Genomic DNA, 20140 nt, shown 5'->3' with positions numbered 1-20140 from the left:
AGAGGTAAGAAGAGGAGAGCATTACATGCATGGAGACAACCAGTGATAAGTCCTGGAGAATGGAGGTGGATAGTTGTAAGTAAGTCCATTATTTCATGTATTGGAATATATATTGAAGTGAGTAAAGCAGAACACTGGAAAGGGAGAAAGGGACCAGTTTGTAAAGGACTTAAATGGATAATTTACACTTGATTCTGGAAGTAATAGAAATCCATTAGGGTTTATTGAGGGCTGTATGTGCGACATAGCCCTTTAAAAAGATAACTTATGCAGTTGATGTACTAGACGGGGAGAGATGAGATACAGAGACCAACTAGAAGGTTATTTCAGTACTCATAACATGTGATGATGAGGGCATGCGCTTACTCCCCTCCTTCCACATACTTTGAGGTCCAAATTCACTGGACCACTTGTGGTTCCTCAGACTTGATACTTTTATCTACCACCTGCATATCCTTGCAGTGGCTATACTTTGTGCTAGAACTTCTCTCCCCTCAACCCTTTTTTATTTAAAATCTGTGATTTATTCAAGATTGAGTTCAGATACCACTTTCTATGCAGAAGGCTTTTCTTCATCCTCTTAGCTACTAGTGCCTTCTTCTGCAAGGTTGTCCTCCATCTGTGCTGTATATATATATCTTATATTTACCAATTTATTTACATTGTCTCCTCCATTAGAAGGTAAACTACTTGAGGACAGAGGCTGTTTTTGCTTTTTTAAAATTATCTCTAGAGTTTGTATGATGTTTTTGCCACAGAGATCTTAATGAATTTTTACTGATTGATTGACTTTAATTAATTAGATTTTTCTAGGTTATTTTAAACCTTTTTTCTTCCAAAAATGTTAAATTGAATCAGGCTGCAAGTCTCTCAGCAGAAATGGATTTTTAGAATGTAAAGATACAGAAATGGAATAATAATTGGGTTTACACATTTGCCTTATAGAAATAATAGTATCTTTTAATGAGTGTAAAGTAAAACATCATTTTATTATATTTTCCCCCTACATGCTGCAGGGAACATTATTATTATTATCAATCTGACTAATTCATCTTTCCTTCCTTCATTCCTCTCTTTCTCTTATCTTCTCTCCCTCCCTTTCTTTTTTCTTTTCTTTCTTCCTTTTTTTTTTTTTTGCCATTAATTGGAAAAGAATCTTAACAAATCATTTATGTGATTTATTGATGGTGTAATCACATTCTCCACATTTCAGACATTTATTAATGGGAAGTAGTATTCTTCAAGATGAATATATTATTCAGGAAAAGAAATAAAATCATAAAATCAGGAGGCCTAAGGTTTTCTATTTTTTTTTTTTTCCTTTTTTTTCTGAGGCTGGGGTTAAGTGACTTGCCCAGGGTCACACATCTAGGAAGTGTTAAGTGTCTGAGATCAAATTTGAACTCGGGTCCTCCTGAATTCAGGGCTGGTGCTCTATCTACTGCTCCACCTAGCTGCCCCCCTAAGGTTTTCTAAAATACAATTTCACTTACTTCCATGGACAGGAAAAAAGAAAAAATTACATCTGCTGTGAGGGACACATTTCAAAACTTAAGCCATTCTTATTTGCTCCAGTCTGTGGAAAAAGTAATCCTTTTGGCTGAGACCAACTTCTTCCTTTGCGATCTTGATTGCACTCCTTCCTACCCTTCCTCTACCTTTTCCTCTACCCTTCTTCCTCCAGAACTTTTGCCTCCTCAGTTTTATCCTTTTGTCTTCAGTCTAATTCTTTCCCTATACTTTTCAGAAATTCCCTAGTCATCCTGATCTGTATCCTCTCCTCAAAAAACTCTTTCATTTTGATATGACATCTAATAAATAGATTCTCTTTATGTATCCCTGCTCTATACAACCCAGAGTCGAAAAAAGGATTTGTCAGCTTTTAATACTCCTTTTTCTCATCTCTGAACCTTTTACAGTCTGCAATTTACCATGTAATTCATTGAAATTGTTTCTTCCAAGTAAATCCAGTTTGGGATCCTAAGACACAGATATACTGGTCCATGTTCTGGTGCTCACTGTTAGATTAGCTGTGGACCAGCCTTGGAGCAGGAAGGAGCTGTACTTCTGCCCCCTGCAGACTAGCTTGTACTTATGGTCAAGTCTCAACCTCCCAGTGCTCCCAGCCTACTTTTTCGTCTCTTCAGAAAAGTTGCTAAATTGCATTAAGCTCCACTGCAGGGTATTGACCCTGATGAAATTACAAGAAAAAAATTTATTGATAGTAGGAAAAAATACACAGATATAATAGGGAATGTATCCATTTATCCACTTTTCCAGATACCCAAGTAGCAGGTCTCTAGCTCAGAACTGTAGCCTTCTTTTTAGGATTAGCTTGGTTGGACAAAGGGAGATGGAACTTTTTCATATGCATTAATTGAAAGTAAACAGATTCCACATACTTTTTAAATATTCTAAATCATTAGTAAGCCAGATAAAGATATCTTGTGTGTTCTTCCTTCACTCTAGGAAAAGGGATTTAGTACGGCTAGATTATATTAACTGAGAAATATGATAGCTTTTTCTCACTTCTCATCCTACTTTTTGACCTCTCTGTTTTTTGACACTTGATTATCACCTCTCTACAGATATATTCTTTTTTTTCTTTTTGTTATTATAATTTTTTATTGACAGAAAGTATGTATGGGTAATTTTTTTACCCATTTGCACTAACTTTAGATATATTCTTTTCCCTTTCTTTTGTGACATGTTCTCTCAGTTTTTTTCCTAGTCTCTTTTCCTAAATTATCATTCATCTCTTATCACTTAACTGTTTTATATTTTAACTCTCCTATCTCTACACTATCTCTTCTTGAACCTTTCACCTGCTACTATACATTTCTTTTGAATCCAATGTATATTGGATATAGAGTGTGTATATGTATATGTTTATACACATCTACACATAAGTGCACATATATAAGTGATATATTTACTTATATGCAGGCGTATTGCTCCCCTTCCCCCTTATAAACTTTATTGAGAGAAGGGACCATCATTATTATCTTTATATTCCCAGTTATCTAACAAAGTGGTGGCACATAGTATACACTTAATAAATGTTCATTGATTGATTTGTGTTGTATATTCATGATGCTTCATTATGTATGTTTACCTGTTATCTCAGACTCAACATATCCAAAACAGAATTCATCTTCCCTCTTAAATGTCCTCTTCCTCTATATTTTCCTTTTTTGGGGGGTAGAGAGGGGTAAGGGGGAACTTTCCAGCTAGCCAAGTGCTTAACTCTATATTCTTACCTCTTTTTGTGCTCTTGATCCTGTTTCCTTCTAGGAAATTATCTCTTTAGTTATTCTTTCTTCATCTTTGTTCTTTTATTTCTAACTTCCTACTGGACATTTCCATTTTGAGGGCAATTTGGTATGTCATTACCTCCTTAGTTATTTTTTCCTCATCTTCATTCTTTTATTTCTAGCTTCCTGCTGGACATTTCCATTTTGATGGCTATTTGGTATCTCAAACTAGATGTCTCTAAAATATCACTCATTTTCATTCCTCCTAAATCCACTCTTTCTCCATACATTTTGTTCTATCTTTTTTCAGTCAGCCAAGTTTACAACCTTGGAATCAGCTTTGACTACTCCTTTTACCTTGCCACTCCCCCCATAATTGTCTCCTTCTGAATCACCACCCTGAGTTATGTCCTAGTTACCTCACCCCTACATTTCTCTTAACAGAGCCTTTTAATTGTTCTTCCTACTTCCCAACTCTACACTGTCTTCCACATATCTTGCTAATTAATATTTCTAAAGTAGTGGTCTGACCATGGCATTTAGTACTCAATGACTTTCATATTTCTGTATTCTCTCTAGGGTAAAAATCCCAAACTCTTCAGCTTGGCATTAAAGGCTTCCACAATCTGATTATAAGCAATAATAATAATGATATAAGAATAATAATAATAATAGAAGTATTACTCCCTGTCACATACTTGATGTTTCTGGAAACTGACCTGATTTGCTTTTTCATTTCTCAATTCTTTGACTTTCTTTGAAGCTTTCCATGCCTATTAACTCTTGCAAAAATGCATCCCACTTAGCATCTCCTATGCAAAGCCTTTCTTGATGTTCCTAGTTGGTAATGTTCTTTACATTTTAATTGCTTTGTATTTATTCATCTACGCACATATGCTGCCCCTTCCTCCAAAGTAATATGTAAGATACCTTCTTTTTGAATTTCCAGTGCCTAGCTTATAGTGCCTTATACATAATAGGCCCCTCATTTTTTTTTGCTTGTTTGCAGAATTAAATAGTTTGCAAAATAAAATATTTGTTGAGAAAGTTTTGCTTGTTGTTTTTAGGTCTTGGATTACAAATGCATTTTTAGGTTTTAATAAATATCTAGATAATATTTTTGTGTTGTTTTTTTTTTATAGGCACCTAGGATCACAACTTTGTGAATTAGAAAAATTGATAGATAAAATGATGATTGCAGAATTTTCTACTTATTCTCATAGTGATTTAAATAGACCACTGGAAGATGACTGTCAAATTTTAGAAGAGGTATGTATTTTAAATTATAGAAGAAAAATAGTCTTTATTCATTAACAGTTACCTTGCTTTTAACACGGATCTTCCAAATTAAGTCAAGTGAAAATTTTGTTACCTGTGCTTAATTTTTGTTAATGTATCAAAATCATAAACTAGTAGATTATAAATTTAATTTTGTTATTGACTAGCTATATGACCTCAGGCAGATCATTTAACCTCTCTAATTGAGTTCCTTTATCTGTAAAAATTGGAGAAATGATGCCATCTATGTTCATAAGTTCTTTTTTGACCAGACCTGTAATTCTTTTGGTGTAAAAGCTTCTGGTAAGGAAACCATCGATGCAGACCATCAGCTATTAAACACTTTATAGCCTTAAAGAGTTTGCTAAATAACTGAGAAGCAAAGGGACTTTTTCATAGGAAATGTAGCTAGTATGAGTCAGATCTGGCAGTTGAATCTAGATGATTCTGATATTGATGCCCCTTCTTTTTTCACTATGTCAGATTGCTTCTAATAATCTTTATAGATTATGAGGATCAGATTGCCTTGAAATGAAAAATAGTTTATAAATACAAGGAATTATCTAGTTGTCTTGTTATTTCATTACTAATAACAATTCCTTTTGTATATACTCAGGCATATTCATAAACATATCATTTAATAATAATTGTAATACTTTATTTATAGTCATAAAGTTATTACAATTATTTAGATCTTTACATACCTTATTTGATTTGGTTCTTAGTACAAGGTATGAATCCTACAGCCCTCACTGTTTGGAATATCAGTAAGAACAGGAAAAAGGCCAGGGGAGAAAAAAGACCTTGTCAGTTATCCCCAGATATCTTAGAATTCATCCATTAGTCAAAAGAGAGTCCTGTAGTCCTTCATTCAAAGTCTTTACTCTTCTTTAAGATGGTTCTAAGTTTAGTTGTTGGGTTTCTTAGCCTATTACAAAGTAGAAATAGTAAGTTAGAAGAGGCACATATTATACAGATAACAACAAAAGGTGATAGCAGAGCATAGAAGAGTTAAAATGAAAAGCAAAAAAATAGAAAGTGAGAGATAATGTGACCAGTTAGAATAGGACTATTTAGCTTTAGAATAACTTACTAGTCCTTAAGGGTGATACAAAATTTATATACATAATTACTGTTCCATTAAATTAGGTTCAGTATGCTTTGTTTAAGTTAAGTAAAGAATGAATAAACATTTATATAGTTCCTGCTGTGTACCAGGTGCTGTGCTGAAGCATTTTTCAAATTTATTTCATTTGATCCTCACAGCAACCCTGAAAGATAGGTGCTGCTATTATTCGCATTTTACAGTTGAAGAAATTGAGGCAAATAGAAATTGCTTAACTTGCTCGCCTTGGGTCAAACAGCTTTTAAGTGTCTAAGTTCATATTTGAATTCAGTTCTTCTTGATTCTAGACCTAGTGTTTTATTCATAGAATACCATGTTTTAGTTAAATTTTCTTCCCAAATTATTTACTTTTAAAAAATGTTTCCATTATTATTATTATTATTATTATTATTATTATTATTGTGTGTGTGTGTGTGTGTGTGTGTGGTGGACAGGTTTCTTCATTTTTTTATTTGGGAAAATCTCTTGTGTGAAATACTTTCTCTGATTCTTTCAGGCAAATGAGGTACTTTTGTACCTCGTCATTGTACATGACAAGAAAGTGTTGTGTTAAGTATTTAAAATGCAATACATGGTAAAAACAGAAAAGACAAGAGAGATAAATCCATATCGAGTGGATTGGGATGTTCACTTTGGGCATTAGAGAAAGACTGAAGTTGTTTCCATGGGATTTGTGATTTTTGTTGCATTTTAGAGCCATTCTTAAAAATAGCCAGACTTTACTTTGCCTCAGTTGAACTGTTTTGGTACAGTAGGACTTATTTCTGTTAAGGTATTAATTTGAAAAATAGAGGACAGAATTGCTAAGACTTGTTTTCTTTTTTTTTTACTAATTATCAGGGAATACCATTTGTTGTCTAGAGATCTGGTTTCCATATAGTCAGATCCATGCTAATGAATGTTACTAACTTTGAATGAGTTGGTTATTTTGTCCATTGGATATTTTGAAATATAAATTATTAACATTATCCTTCTTTTAATAGGAAAGACTAGTATCACTTATATTTGGACTTTTAAAACAAAGAAAACTCAATTTTTTAGAAATTTATGGTGAAGAGATGTTTATCACAGCAAAAAATATCATTAAACAGGTAATTACACATTTTTCTTTAAGATTTTTTTTTTAAATGTATGAAATGAACTGTGTATGGATTTGGATGATTGAATGCTTAATTTGCTTATCATTGCTGTTCTTTGTTTTGTTTTTTTACTTGGATTAAGTCTAATTCTCCAAGACTGAGTTTATATTTTGTGAAATATAGAAGACATTACTGAAAGATTAACTCACTGTTAGTGAATTGAACATATAGGTATAGATAAAGGGTTCTTATTTAAAAGAAACAAAATTTCACAGTTGTTTTTATATTTTAAATTGTCTGAAACATCTTTACTTTAAAAAAAAAAACATATTCTTATCAATGTGTATACAGAATGTTTTCCAGATTATGTCTGTATTTTGAGGATTGGGAAATCCTCAAACAGATGTTAGTGGTACAGTGGTACAGTGCAGAGGCTGTAGCATGATAAGTAAAATCTGGCAGGATATTTGTAGACTGAGTATCTAAAACTTCCATTCTTCAGATAAACTATTAAATTAAATACTTCATTTATTACAATAAGGATACTTTGAAAGAATTTTTTTTTAGCCATATTTTAACCCTTATTACTTTGTGTTTCCTTGAATTCTTTCACCAATTTTAATAGTGTGATAAAACTACTGTGTAACTTTAGGTTTTAAAAATCTTGAACAGTTTCAAGCAGTTTTACTCTAAATAATTTTTATTAACTGTGAATAAGTTATTCAGAAGATTACTTAATATTTTCATATGCCAGTGAAGGAAATTTTGTGCACTATACAGTAAAAATGAATTATATTCCATAGAAGCAAATAAGCAAATATCTTTTTTTCTTAAATTTTTCAGTGTGTGATTAATACAGTTTCACAGATAGAAGAAATAGACACAGAAGTTGTTGTGAAGTAAGTATTAATGTAGATTTGAGCATGGGATGGGGATATTAAATACCTTAAGTGCAAGTGATTAAAAACTATAACTCGTAGGCAATTAAAGTAATATGTGTGTAATTATCAGAACGGTAAGAAAATCTATAAAGGTTAACTTCTCAGATCTGCCATGTAGTTATGAAATTATACTTTTTAATTCTGTATCACTGAATAGTGTTGAGATGACCCTGAGTTACCAAATATTTTTTCCCAGTATTTATTTTTCATTCTTCTATATTTTCATACAGTTTTATTAGAAAAGATCCTTTCCACTCAAACTAACATCACTTCAAACAGGTCCTCCATTACCTCTTATCATTGTACTTAAATGTACTTAAATAATCTTTCTGTCTTGACAGTCTTATTTGCCATGCTGCTCCTGGAGCCTTCTTCCTAACATACTACTTTGGTCATAGCACTTTCCTACTCATGAGCTTTTCAAATGGTTTCAAGCTATTCTTTCAGCTTTACCTCATACAGTTTCTGTTTTTGTGATCTAGTTCTCAACCAAACTGGACAATGTTCACTCTCATCTTGTTCTTCCTATCTCTCAGCCTTTGATTTGGTAACCCCTAATCTGAAAAGGATTTTTCTCCCATCTCTTGAAGTTTGTTCAAGAAAACTCTTTATGAATCTTTTGTTATATATCCTTCTCTCCAAATGAAAATGGACTTTTCTAACTGAAATTCCTTAGAACATATTGCCTGGATTTCTTGTTAGTACTTATATTATCCTTTGTATTTTAATTATTTGTGTACATGTAGTGAGAACTAAATCTGTCTTATCTGTCTCAGGTCCTTTGACTTTCAACAAGCCTATTATCATTCCTCCTTTCTGGAATCTGTAATGCCACTGTTACGTCTTATTTTTTGTTTAGTTATGAACTTTTAAAAAAAGATTGTGTATTCAGCTTTTATACTTTTAATCACTTTCTGCTTAAGTATATAAGTCCCCCGTCCCCTCCCAGCCAGTTTTTAGTTTGGCTTTGTGACCACAATTCTTTATGCATATAATAGATATTTACACATTTATTGGATTTAATTGAATAAATTCTCAAGCTACATAGGAACTCATTTAAAGTCAAAAGGTCTTAGAGTAAATTTTTTGGTTTGTTTTTTGTTTTTTTGTCATTCAGTCCTTTCAATAGTATTTGACTCTTTGTGATCTTAAAACAGTATATACATTTTTGTTAACTAACTGAAAATTTTTAGTCCTAATAATTGGCATTACAATAAATATAAATAAATATTTTTCATTCATGCTCCTTTATTTTTTATGGCATAACCTTCCAAGATGCATATCATTCTGAGTTTATAAGGTGTTGATACAAATCTAATTTTGGCTAAATTTCTTTCTAGTTTTCGTAGTTCTTGTCACTATACCTAAAGCAGGGTAGCATGCAGCAATGAAAAAGAACTGTAGACCAATCCAGTATTTGTGCTCCCTTTAGGGTTTTCCTTGGCTAAGTGGAGTGATTTGTCATTTTCTCTTCCAACTCACTTTACAGCTGAGGAAACTCAGGCAAACAGGGCTAAATGACTTGTCTAGGGTTACTGCTAAGTGTCTGAGACCAGGTTTGAATTCACTAAGATTGTTGTACCATAGTACTCTTTTATTGTCCTGCCTCAGTTTTCCTAATTGTTCTGCCTCAATCCCCTTAGTTGCAATCCCCCCTCTGGTGAATTAAGACTGGTATAACTCAGAGGTTATAAATTGTCAATGTGTAAACTCAAAAAGGGGGAATCTAGACATTCTGTCTCTAGCCAGACACTTTCTTACTTCCCAGTTAATAAGAATTTATGGTCCTACTCCCCAACCTGTCAGAACAGAATTGATGGTTTCTGCCTGGATTCCCACTCATCAGTGTTTGGACTCCACCCCCCTGCCTTTGTTTAGCTACTGTGTATAAATAAGTCATTGAGTACTCCCATTGGCTGCTGGATGCTGGATTCTTGGAGACAATAGTCTCATTCAGCCCTGGGACCAAACCATGGATCCATTTGGTCCCAGGAAATCTTTCCCTTTCAAATAAAATTATTAAATACTCTCTAATCTCTATCTTGTCTCAGTTTCTCTGGCATTACAAGATGAGTCTAACTGATTCTAAGTCCAGTGCTTTATCCACTGCACCATGTAGCTGCCCCATTAAAGCAAATGAGTAATAATAATTTTATGAAGTTCCTCTTTTGGTCATATAGTTTTGGATTCTGTAAATTCTTATTGTAATGCCTGGGACTAAAAATAGGACAAATGAGTTAGTTTCTGTTCTCATGGAGATTTTTAATTGGGAAATATTACCTAAATTAAAGTTCACTTCAGGAAAGATGGTAAAGTCCATAAATCACCAGGTCATATGGCAGTGCCTATGAGTCTGAGATGTGCAACCCAAATATAAACCATCATGTTAGTATACTAGAGAGGAAGATTGAAAGGCCTTGTGTTAGGTTCCTTACTAGGTGGTAAGTCTGTACTTAACAATTCTGTAGCTCAGAATTCACACCTTTAGTTCACACCTTTAAAAGGAGTTTACACCTTTAGACTTCTGAAAGGTGTTTACATTTTTAAGGAGTTAGCTCATTGGCCCCTTAAGGAGTTCTCACAAGCCCTGGGAGAACCCACAAGCCCATTCTCTGGGAGGATTTAAATTCAGGAAGAAGAGGATTTGAGATTCTACTGTGGTTCTGACTGGGGACACTTGGACAAGAGCAGATTCACAAGAACTAAAGGAAAAGCCTAGTCATGGAGATTCACAAGTAGGATTGACTTCCTGGAAACCCACAATCCCACACTCTTGGAGGCAGAGTCTGATGCATTTCCACGTCTACCTTTGCTCTGGCTGGAGGCTCCAGAAGCCTCCCAAGAAACCTGCTCCCAGAGAAAAGGATTTACAGAAAAGAAACCTCCTCCCAGAGAAGGATTATAATTGAGAGACAACAGAACATTACCTTGTGCCTTGTGACTCCAATGTCTCTAGAAAGTTGGTGACATAATTCATCAAAGCAGTGTGAATGGCCATTTTACTCTTCTTGTTTGAACATATAGGGTCTGGATGAGTTAGAGTCAAGGGATTGGCAAAGGGAAAACAAGGGAGAAGAGAACCTCACTAGCAGTTTCTTTTTATTGAATGGCCTTGAGGAAATCTATTTGTCAAATTTGCATGGCCTAGGGGATCATGTATAAAATCAATAGTCTTTTCCTATAGGATAGTAAAAGGATATTAACAAAGTTCTTGAAAGAATTGTAAACTCTTAACTTTCTGAAAGATTGTTCCAAATCATAAATAATAAAAGAATTAAAAATCACAACTTTGAAATTTTTAAAAGAAATGGCAGATGGGGAAAGATTCTGGGAAAGCAGACACAAGACATTGTTGGTGGAACTATGCAGAATTGGCCTAACCATTCTGGAAATTGTACAATTTATAATTATGCTTAAAAAGTGAACAAATTTGACAACTTTTGACCCAGAGATGCCACTATTAGACTTAAATAAAATTTAAAAAGAGACTAAAACGTTCTATATTCTTCAAAATATTCATAATGACACTTACTGTGATATCAGAAAATTTGAGACAAAGTAGATGCCCAGTGATTAGGAAATGGTTAAACAAAAGGTAAGAAATGTGCCACAGTTTGTTCTAATCATTTCCTCAAAACTGATAACTGAAGAATTCAGGAAAGCTTTTTACATATATATGATTTGATATAGAGTAAAATGAGCAAAACTAGGAGAATAACATAAAATGTAATAAGATAAATGTAAAAAAACCTCAAAAAACAAAACTGAATTCCATGTAATTATACTGGCTGAACATGATCCTAAAGAAGAAATGAAAAAAATATGCATTTCTTTATGGGTGTAGAGAATTAAATTTACTATTAGACTGGATCATTGTATTTTATATTGCTAGACTTTAAGTTAAAGGAAAAAATGACCATTCCCTAAATTGGTTTGTGTTTTTGCAGACTTGCAGATCAGATGAGATTGATGAATTTTCCTCAGTGGTTTGATCTCTTAAAGGATATTTTCTCTAAGTTTACGGTCTTCCTACAGAGGGTTAAGGTAAGGCATATGTAATTATCAATGTATTCAGAAAACCTTTATATGTTAGCTCTTCAGGTACTTAATATACCATTGAATCAAACTTCTCTACTAAATACCTATTCATGGTATGGAGGTGGCTTTAAGTTATTGAAGACTTAAGTCAACAATTCTCAAGGGTCTGCCAAATTAGGAAGCTAGGCAATAAACTTATATTTGTTATTTGAAAATTGTCTTAAGCACGTTTAGAAAGACTTAATACTAGAAGTCTGATTATAGGTGGTGATTTGTTTTTGCTTTTTAACCATAACTCATGAAAACTATCTCTAAAAGGTAGAAGGATAGTAATCTATTTTAGTGGGAAGAATAACTACCTGCACTGAAGGCATTATAAATTTTTGAAGCATTGAAATAAGGAATCATTTTTTAAACTTTTATGGAAACTTAAATATTCAACACACATATTTTTTAATACATGCAGGTTATACTTTTGTAACATTTTTCATGTTAAATTGTTTCAAATGCTGAAATGAATACTTAAGGAGAATAGGTAACATTTATATGGTATTTTAAGGTGTACAAAGTGCTTTACAAACTTTGCATTATTAACTCAATGAGGCATGTAGCCCAAGTGGCATTGTCAGCCATTTTATGCATCAGTGAGATGAAACTAAGAGAGGTTAAATGATTCTCCCTATTGTCACTTGCTCCTAAGTGGAGGTTTGGAATAGGAACAGCTATCTTGACTCCCAGCCTGGGATTCTCTTTTTATATGCAGGTGCTTTATTTTCTGTCCCTGATTTTCTAATACTCTCTGGTTTTCATAGATGTCTCAAAGAGAGTATTTTGTAATGATAAAATATTGTAGTAGATAGGCAAATCGACAGACGTCTGTAATCTTTTTACTAAGGAAGACTTAGACTCATGGCTTTTACAAGTTCAGGATGATCTGGTGTCCATAGTAGGCTTGCCGTCAATATGATGAGCTTCTCACAGTGGAGACCCATCTGACTCCCTAAGGAGAGGTGAATTGGCCCTGGGAGAAAAAAACAGGAGTATTGGGTCAGGCTGCTGTTTGCAGCTCCAGCTTATATAAGGTAGGGAGACAGATAAGAGAGAGAGAAAACTACTTTGATGATAAACAAAGAATATTTGAATTGAAATTTAAAATGAGCCAAGAAAAGTATGCTTTATATAATGTGATTGCTTGAGTTGTTAACAGATGGAAATGTTTATTAATTAGTTAGAGTAGTATTGGTAAAAGGCCACTCTTTTTCCCATTAAAGCTGAGATGTGCATGAAATGTATATTTACATGGATGAGGAGAGACTAGAAGAGAGAATAAGTCTAGGCAACAGCGATTTAAATAGATGGTGGGCAAAAAGCAATGGCAGTTGACTAATAGATACTCAGGCTTAGGAATTTGTCTTTGAGACCGAGTTGCACAAGGAGAAGTCCTTGTGTCATGGAGGTAAAGCGCTTTTGGAAAGATGTGATTAGTCACAATAAATAAATGTAATGCTTGCAAGCATGAGTACGGGTACTTTTTTTGAGGAAGTAAGATGGATAGAGCAGTAAGAAAACAACTATATAATAGTGATCCCTAAAGATATCAGTGTAATACATAAAAACATTTGCCAACTGTTGTAGTTCAGAAATCAAAAAGCATATTCATCTAACATGGTAGAGTGACAAAATGGTTCAGCCCCAACTGAAAAACCAAGAACACTCAACTCTTCAGTTTGTTCTATATAAAAAGATAGGAAAGTGTGAAATTAATTTTACTTTTAAACCATTTAATAAATCTTTTTTTTTTGATACAGTCAATTCCCCAATACATTTTTCCCTGCCCAAAAATGATTTTAGTCAAGAATATTTCTCTTATACTGTGAAGCTGAAGAAGAAAAGAGTAGTGTAATATGGATTAATATAGAAAGGAAAAATACGCACATTTTGACTTTAACAACACTGTCCAGTTCAGCCTGAGTTTTATTGTCTTCATTTACAATTTTAGTTATTGTTTATATTATATTATACTATGCTTTTCTTCATTCTGCATCAATCTGTTTAATCACTCTTAGAAAAATTTCCATCAGAGTATTTCATATCATCCCATTTCTCTCTCCTTCACTAAACACTGAGAAAAGACCTGATACCTCTATTTTCTTACCACCTCACTTACTTTTGAACTCTGACTTCAGACTGTTACTCCCTCAAAGATGTTTAGTGATCATGTAATGATTAATTCACATGAGCTTTTCTTGTCATCCTCTATGTTTTGTTTGCAGTGTTTGTGTTTAACAACCCTTCTTCCTAGATATTTCTTTCCTGGATTCCTTGATACTACACTCTCTTGCTTTTCTTATCCTCCTTCTTTCTCTCTAGTTGTCTTCTTCACTGACTTCCCTCTTTCTGGGAGCAATTCAAATTCATCATGTCTGAAGCAGAATTTAGTGTCTTTTCTTCAAAATAGAATTCTCTGATTTCCCTATTTCTATATATCCTATACCAAGCAATTCACCAAGCTCAAAACTTAGATATTATCTTATATTCTTCTTTCTCTATAACCTTCCATATTTAATCAATTACAAAGTCCTGTGAATTTTACCTTGAAAATCTCTCTCTCATCTGTCCTTTCTCCTCTTTCTTCCTTACAATACTTTCTAAGATGACAACAGTAGCTTCCTCACTATTTTGTTTCCCTCTGGGTTTCCATCCCCTGCACTATAACTTTCACATCTCTTGCCAGGTTTATCTTCCTTATGATTCTACTAGAGACATACCCCAGGATTTTCTTTCTCCACTGTGGCTACCCTGTGCCAGTAGCTTGATAGATCTGCAGAGGCTAAAGGAGTTGGGGTTTGATTCTAAGTATGGGATTTGTGTGTTTGTGTTGTCTGAGGACCATCTAATCTAAGCAAGGAAAGGTGTTCCACCAGAAGGCTGAATACCAGAGATGAATTTTTTGGCCACAACAGCTCATAAAATGTGGAGAAATTGTTAACCCTATTAGGGAAGGAAATTTCTACACTAGTGAAATCATAGCTTTTATAAAAATATCCTTACATGCTTGCTTCTCAATTGTATCACTTATGCTCAAAACCTCCAATGGCTTCTTATTGTCACCAAGAAAGGCCAAGAAGTTCTTTATCAATGCCTCAGAAGCCCTGGAGATGCTATATTCCTGGCTTTAAGATTCCTGTCATCGTCCCTCTTGTATACTCCAGTCTGATGGTGAATTGCTGCTTAGGAGCATTATTATGCTTTTTCTCAACACTGGTTTTGAAATAGCCTTTCTTGGTTATAGCTCAGCTCAAAAATGATATTGCTGAGTATACTTTATTCATACCATAACAACATAATTATGTTCTCATATCCTGTTTTACAGTTTATTTATGTAGTAATTGCATATTTATATAAGCTCAATACAGCTAGACTGTAAGGTACATGAAGGCAGAGACTGTGGCTTAATGATTTTTATATAAACTTTCCTCTACCACAAACTAGTATGCTGCTTTGTAACTAGTAGTTACTTTTTAAAATGCTGGTGAAGTGAATGAATCAATTTAGAATATCTCCAAATAGTTTGCATATAAAAATTGGACAAAATTAATGATTTCCTCACATCAGTACTAAAATGACTTACTATAATTATTGGAAGTAAAGAATTTTATTGTTTTTATTTCTACTGAATAATTCTTTTCTAAAGGTGAACATCTTCATTGTGCTTTAAAATTAAAGGAGCAAATGTAAAAAATTAGTTTTCTGTCTGGTGAGGGCAGAGAAACGTTCATTGCTTTAGAATGTAAGAATACAGAATTTTGAAAAAAACCTTTAAAATCCATTTTATGTGTTAATTCTAGGCAACGTTAAATATTATTCGAAGTGTTGTCCTCTCAGTCCTTGACAAAAATCAAAGGACTAGGGAACTGGAAGAAACTTCAGAACAGAAGAATGCTGCAAAAGACAGTTCAGTAGATACAGAGGTGGCATATTTAACCCATGAAGGTATGTTTATAAGTGATGCATTTAGTGAGGGTGAGCTACCACCTGGAATAACTGACACTACCTCTCAAAGAAATGCATCTCCAAGCAGTGAGCCCTGCAGCAGTGATTCGGTATCCGAACCAGAATGTACTACTGATTCTTCCTCCAGTAAAGAGCAAATATCTTCTCTTACACCAGGAGGCATAGAGCTTATGTAAGTATGTTGGTTATTCATAATATTGATTGTATTTTGACAAATTATTAGCAGTTGTTCCATTTAGATACATTATTTATTGTGTTGATAGAAATATATAAAATTTAACACTGGAACTAAATCTGTGTTTTTTTAAAAAAGCTAACTAATACACAAAACTTTCAAAAAGAGGGAAAAAATTTTGAAGTCTATGAGTTTTATACTACTTAAAATATATAACTTAAAACTTATTGATCAGGGGCAAAACCCAAGTGGGTATGCACTTTACTCTTAAATAAAAGAAAATAATGGCTAAGAAATTATTGCCTTCAATTTACTTATACAAAAATTTGAATGTGATCTTAGTTGCCTGTCATCAGTGAGACTGCCTTCAAAAAATCTCTACATTTTGTTTTAAGTATATTCCAGAAGAGATAGGAGCTTGCTGCTTTTCACTGCATCTTTTCCAAAATGATTTCTTTTCTTTTTTTTAGGCAGCGAGCATAACACTTTGATAGTGTTTTAAACAGTTGAAAACAATTTTCTAGTGTTGGAATATTGTTATCTTTCTCACCAGCCTACTGGTAGAAAGTCCAAACAAAAAGTGCTTTCAAAATCACTTAGTTCAACAAGTTATATAAATTCATTTAAAACATCTTATTTTATTGTGTTATCTTTAAGGAAATTAGGTAATTTATGATGTGCTTTACAATGAAAATGTAGAATTCATTGTTTTAGTATATTTAATGTACTAAACACTAATAGGATCAAAGCATGTAGAAAACAGAATGCTGAAAAATAGATAGAAAATATGCAAAGAGAGATCTTTTTTCATGTGACGATCCTTTACACACTTAGAACAATCTTATTTTACCCCTAAGTTTTCTTTTCTCCAGATGTAGGATATCCTGAATTCCATCAAATGACCCTTTTTTGATTAGTAATTCCTTTGACACTTTTTGCCTTACATTGCAGCTTTTCAGCATCCTTAACAGATTGTGCCCATTTAATAAGCATTTATTGAACATCTACTATATTCAAGACACTGAACAGAATGTGTTTAGAATATGCCAAGCCTATAAATTTCCTGATTTGTTAATGAAGTATGATATCTGTGATGAATCCTGACCTAAGATTTCATTAGCTTTAAAAAAGAAATAATTTTTTGTTTGAAAATTTTTTTCAAATGGATATCACCATTTCTCTCTTTCATACTTTTTCTACTTCCACCCTTTATAGAAAAAAATAAGAAAAATGAGACCACTGTAACAAACCTGTATAATCATGCATGGTTTTACTCATAATACTCTATATCAGTTTATCTAAGTCTTACCAGATTTCTCTGAAACCGTCACTTTCATCACCTCTTACAGAACAATAGTATTCCATTGCTTTAATATTCTTATTTAGTCAAAAGGCATCTCCTCAGTTTCCATTTGTTGACCACCATAATAAACACTGCTATATTTTTGTACATGTGGCTCTTTTTTCTCTTTTTTTGATCACGTTGGGATAGAGATTTAATAGTGATATAGATGGATCAAAGGTTATGCACAGTTTAATACTTTGGGCATAGTTCCAAATTGCTTTTCAAAATGCTTAGACAAATTCATAGCTCTTACCAGTAATGCATTAAAATACTTGTTTTCCCATTGCTCCTTCAAAGCTTGTCATTTTCCTTTTTTGTCAACTTTGTTCATCTGATGAATATGAAGTGCAAAATTGTATTAATTTGTATTTCTCCAATTATTAGTGATTTGGGGCATTTTTTTCCCTGGATGATTATTGAGAGCTTGAACATTTTTTTCCTATAATATATTTGTTCATTTCCTTTGACAATTTACCAATTGTTGAATGGCTCCTCATCTTGTAAATTTGAATCTATTTTTCATGCACACACACACACAAAATTATGTGGCCATATTTTTGCAATCCTCTACTAATGTAATTGAGTCATTGAACCCAAGTATAAAACTTTACATTTATTTATGATTACATTTTATCTTATTAGATTTGGGCTATCATTCTAGCTTATTGAGTTCCTTTTGGTTCTTTCATTGAGTTCTTTCATCCTCTTTTGGTGGTCTTTATCAGAGCATATATCTAGCAATAATGTTTCTTCTGAACTCTACTCCAACATTATCAACAGTCTACCTTTTTTAAATTAATTTTATAATTATAACATTTTTTGACAGTACATATGGATAGGTAATTTTTTTTACAACATTATCCCTTGTACTCCCTTCTGTTCCGAATTTTCCCCTCCTTCCCTCCCTCCCTCCCCTAGATGGCAGGCATTCCCATACATATTAAATATGTTATAGTGTATCCTAGGTACAATATATATGTGCAAAACCGAATTTTGTTGTTGTTGTTGTTGTTGTTGTTGTTGTTGTTGCAAAGGAAGAATTGGATTCGGAAGGTAAAAATAACCTGAGGAGAAAAACAAAAAAATGCTAACAGTTTACATTCATTTCCCAGTGTTCCTTCTCTGGGTGTAGCTGATTCTGTCCATCATTGATCAATTATCAACACTCTGTTAAATAACTAACTGAATGTCTTAAAGACATCTCAAACTCAACATGCCTAAAACAAAACTCCTCCCCCACCCTAAGCCCTCCATCCCCAGAACCTTGCTATCTTGCTTATTTCTATTCAAATTCTACTCAAATTTACAACCTCTGAATTAGGCTTGACTCCTTCTTCTTTATCCCGTAACAAAACCCGTCCAATTGGTTGCAAAGTGTTGGTCAGCTCCAAAGCCTTGCCAATTTCACCTCCACAATGCTGTGTACCTTGTATCCATTACTTTGTCTCCATAACAAATGGCCATCTGTTTCAGACCTTCATTTCTCTTTCATCAGGACTATTACTGTATCCTACTCATTGGTCTTTCTAGCTCTTTTTTCTTTTTTTAATCTAGACAAATTATATCCTTAAAGCATGTCTGATTATGTCATTATCTTGTGCAAGTAACTATTTTGTTGATTCAATTCCAAAATCTATAGTAGAAATTATTCATAAAAGTCATATAAACCATGATACATAAGAACTTCTCCAACTCCCATTTGCTTAAGGAATAGCATATGTCCTTTATAACTTTTTGTGAAATTGTGAAATCATGCAACACATTTCCATATTAGACATAGTTTTCCCCCAAAAGGAAGAAAAAAAAGAGAAAATTTTACATCATTTTGCACTCAGCTCATCAGTTCTCTCTCTGGAGGTAGATAGAATTTTTTCAACTTTAGTCATTTGGAATTGTCTCAGATCATTGTACAGGTGATCTTCATTACAGCATTGCTGTTACTGTATAGTGTTCCGGTTCTTCTCATATAGGTCTTGCCATATTTTCCTGAAACCATCCCCCTCATCTTTTCCCATAGCATACTAGTACCCCTTCACAATCATATGCTGTGACTTGAACGACAAGCATTCCTTTGATTTCCAATTTCCAATTTTTTGTCACCACAAAAAGAGTTTATATAAATATTTTTGTAGATTTAAGTCCCTTTCCTTTTTTCTTTGACTTCTTTGGAACACAGACATAATAGTGGTATTGCTGGGTTTAACTCCAAATTGTTCTTCAAAGTGGTTGAGCTAAGTTCACTATTTTACCAAGTTTATTAGTATACCTATTCCCGCCCTCCCCCATCCCTTTCAACATTTGTTATTTCTGAAGGATATGAGATGGCACATTAGAGTTGTTTTTATTTCATATGATTGTAGCTAGCTTTGATTTCTTCTGAAAACTGCCTGTTGATACCCTTTGATCATTTATTGGGAAATGGCTCTTATTTAAATATATATATAATTATTTCAGTTCAAAACTTACTGTATATATTTGAGAAATAAGACTTTAGCAGAGGAAGTTGTAAATGTTTCTGATGTTACTTCATGGTCAATTGTATCTTTTAGTATGGTGCAGTTTCTATGATCATCTCATTAAAATTATAATTTTTTTTTTTTTGGCTTTGTATGAGATCATGATTGCTAACTCCTGGTTTTTTTTTTAAACTTCAGCTGAAACATTAGATTTTGCACTAGTCTTTTATTTTAACTTTGGTTTTTTTGTTTCAAATGTGTCTTTTATAAACAACATATTATTGAATTCTGGTTTCTAATCTATTCTTCTGTCTGCTTCCATTTTATGGGTGAGTTCCTCCCATTCACATTCATAGTTATGATTACCTACAGAATATTTCCTTCTCTCTCTGTCTCTCTGTTTCTGTCTCTCTCTGTCTCTCTTTTCTCCTCCT

The 20140-nt window shown here is 33.2% G+C and overlaps 1 protein-coding gene across 1 annotated transcript in view; it reads left to right on the top strand.

The window, feature by feature from the left end:
- Positions 1–20140, top strand: part of VPS54 (VPS54 subunit of GARP complex) — a 76727-nt gene that overhangs the window by 38509 nt on the left and 18078 nt on the right. Inside the window, exons 8-12 of the mRNA XM_074287038.1 lie at positions 4397–4523; positions 6642–6749; positions 7581–7636; positions 11626–11722; positions 15565–15902. Coding sequence (XP_074143139.1) covers positions 4397–4523; positions 6642–6749; positions 7581–7636; positions 11626–11722; positions 15565–15902 — 726 coding nt within the window. The remainder of the gene's footprint in view (positions 1–4396; positions 4524–6641; positions 6750–7580; positions 7637–11625; positions 11723–15564; positions 15903–20140) is intronic.

The sequence above is a fragment of the Sminthopsis crassicaudata genome, chromosome 2 (genome assembly GCF_048593235.1).
Source record: "Sminthopsis crassicaudata isolate SCR6 chromosome 2, ASM4859323v1, whole genome shotgun sequence".
Lineage (NCBI taxonomy): Eukaryota > Metazoa > Chordata > Mammalia > Dasyuromorphia > Dasyuridae > Sminthopsis > Sminthopsis crassicaudata.
Note: the sequence above shows the minus strand (reverse complement) of the source record. Positions and strands in the feature narration are given on the sequence as shown.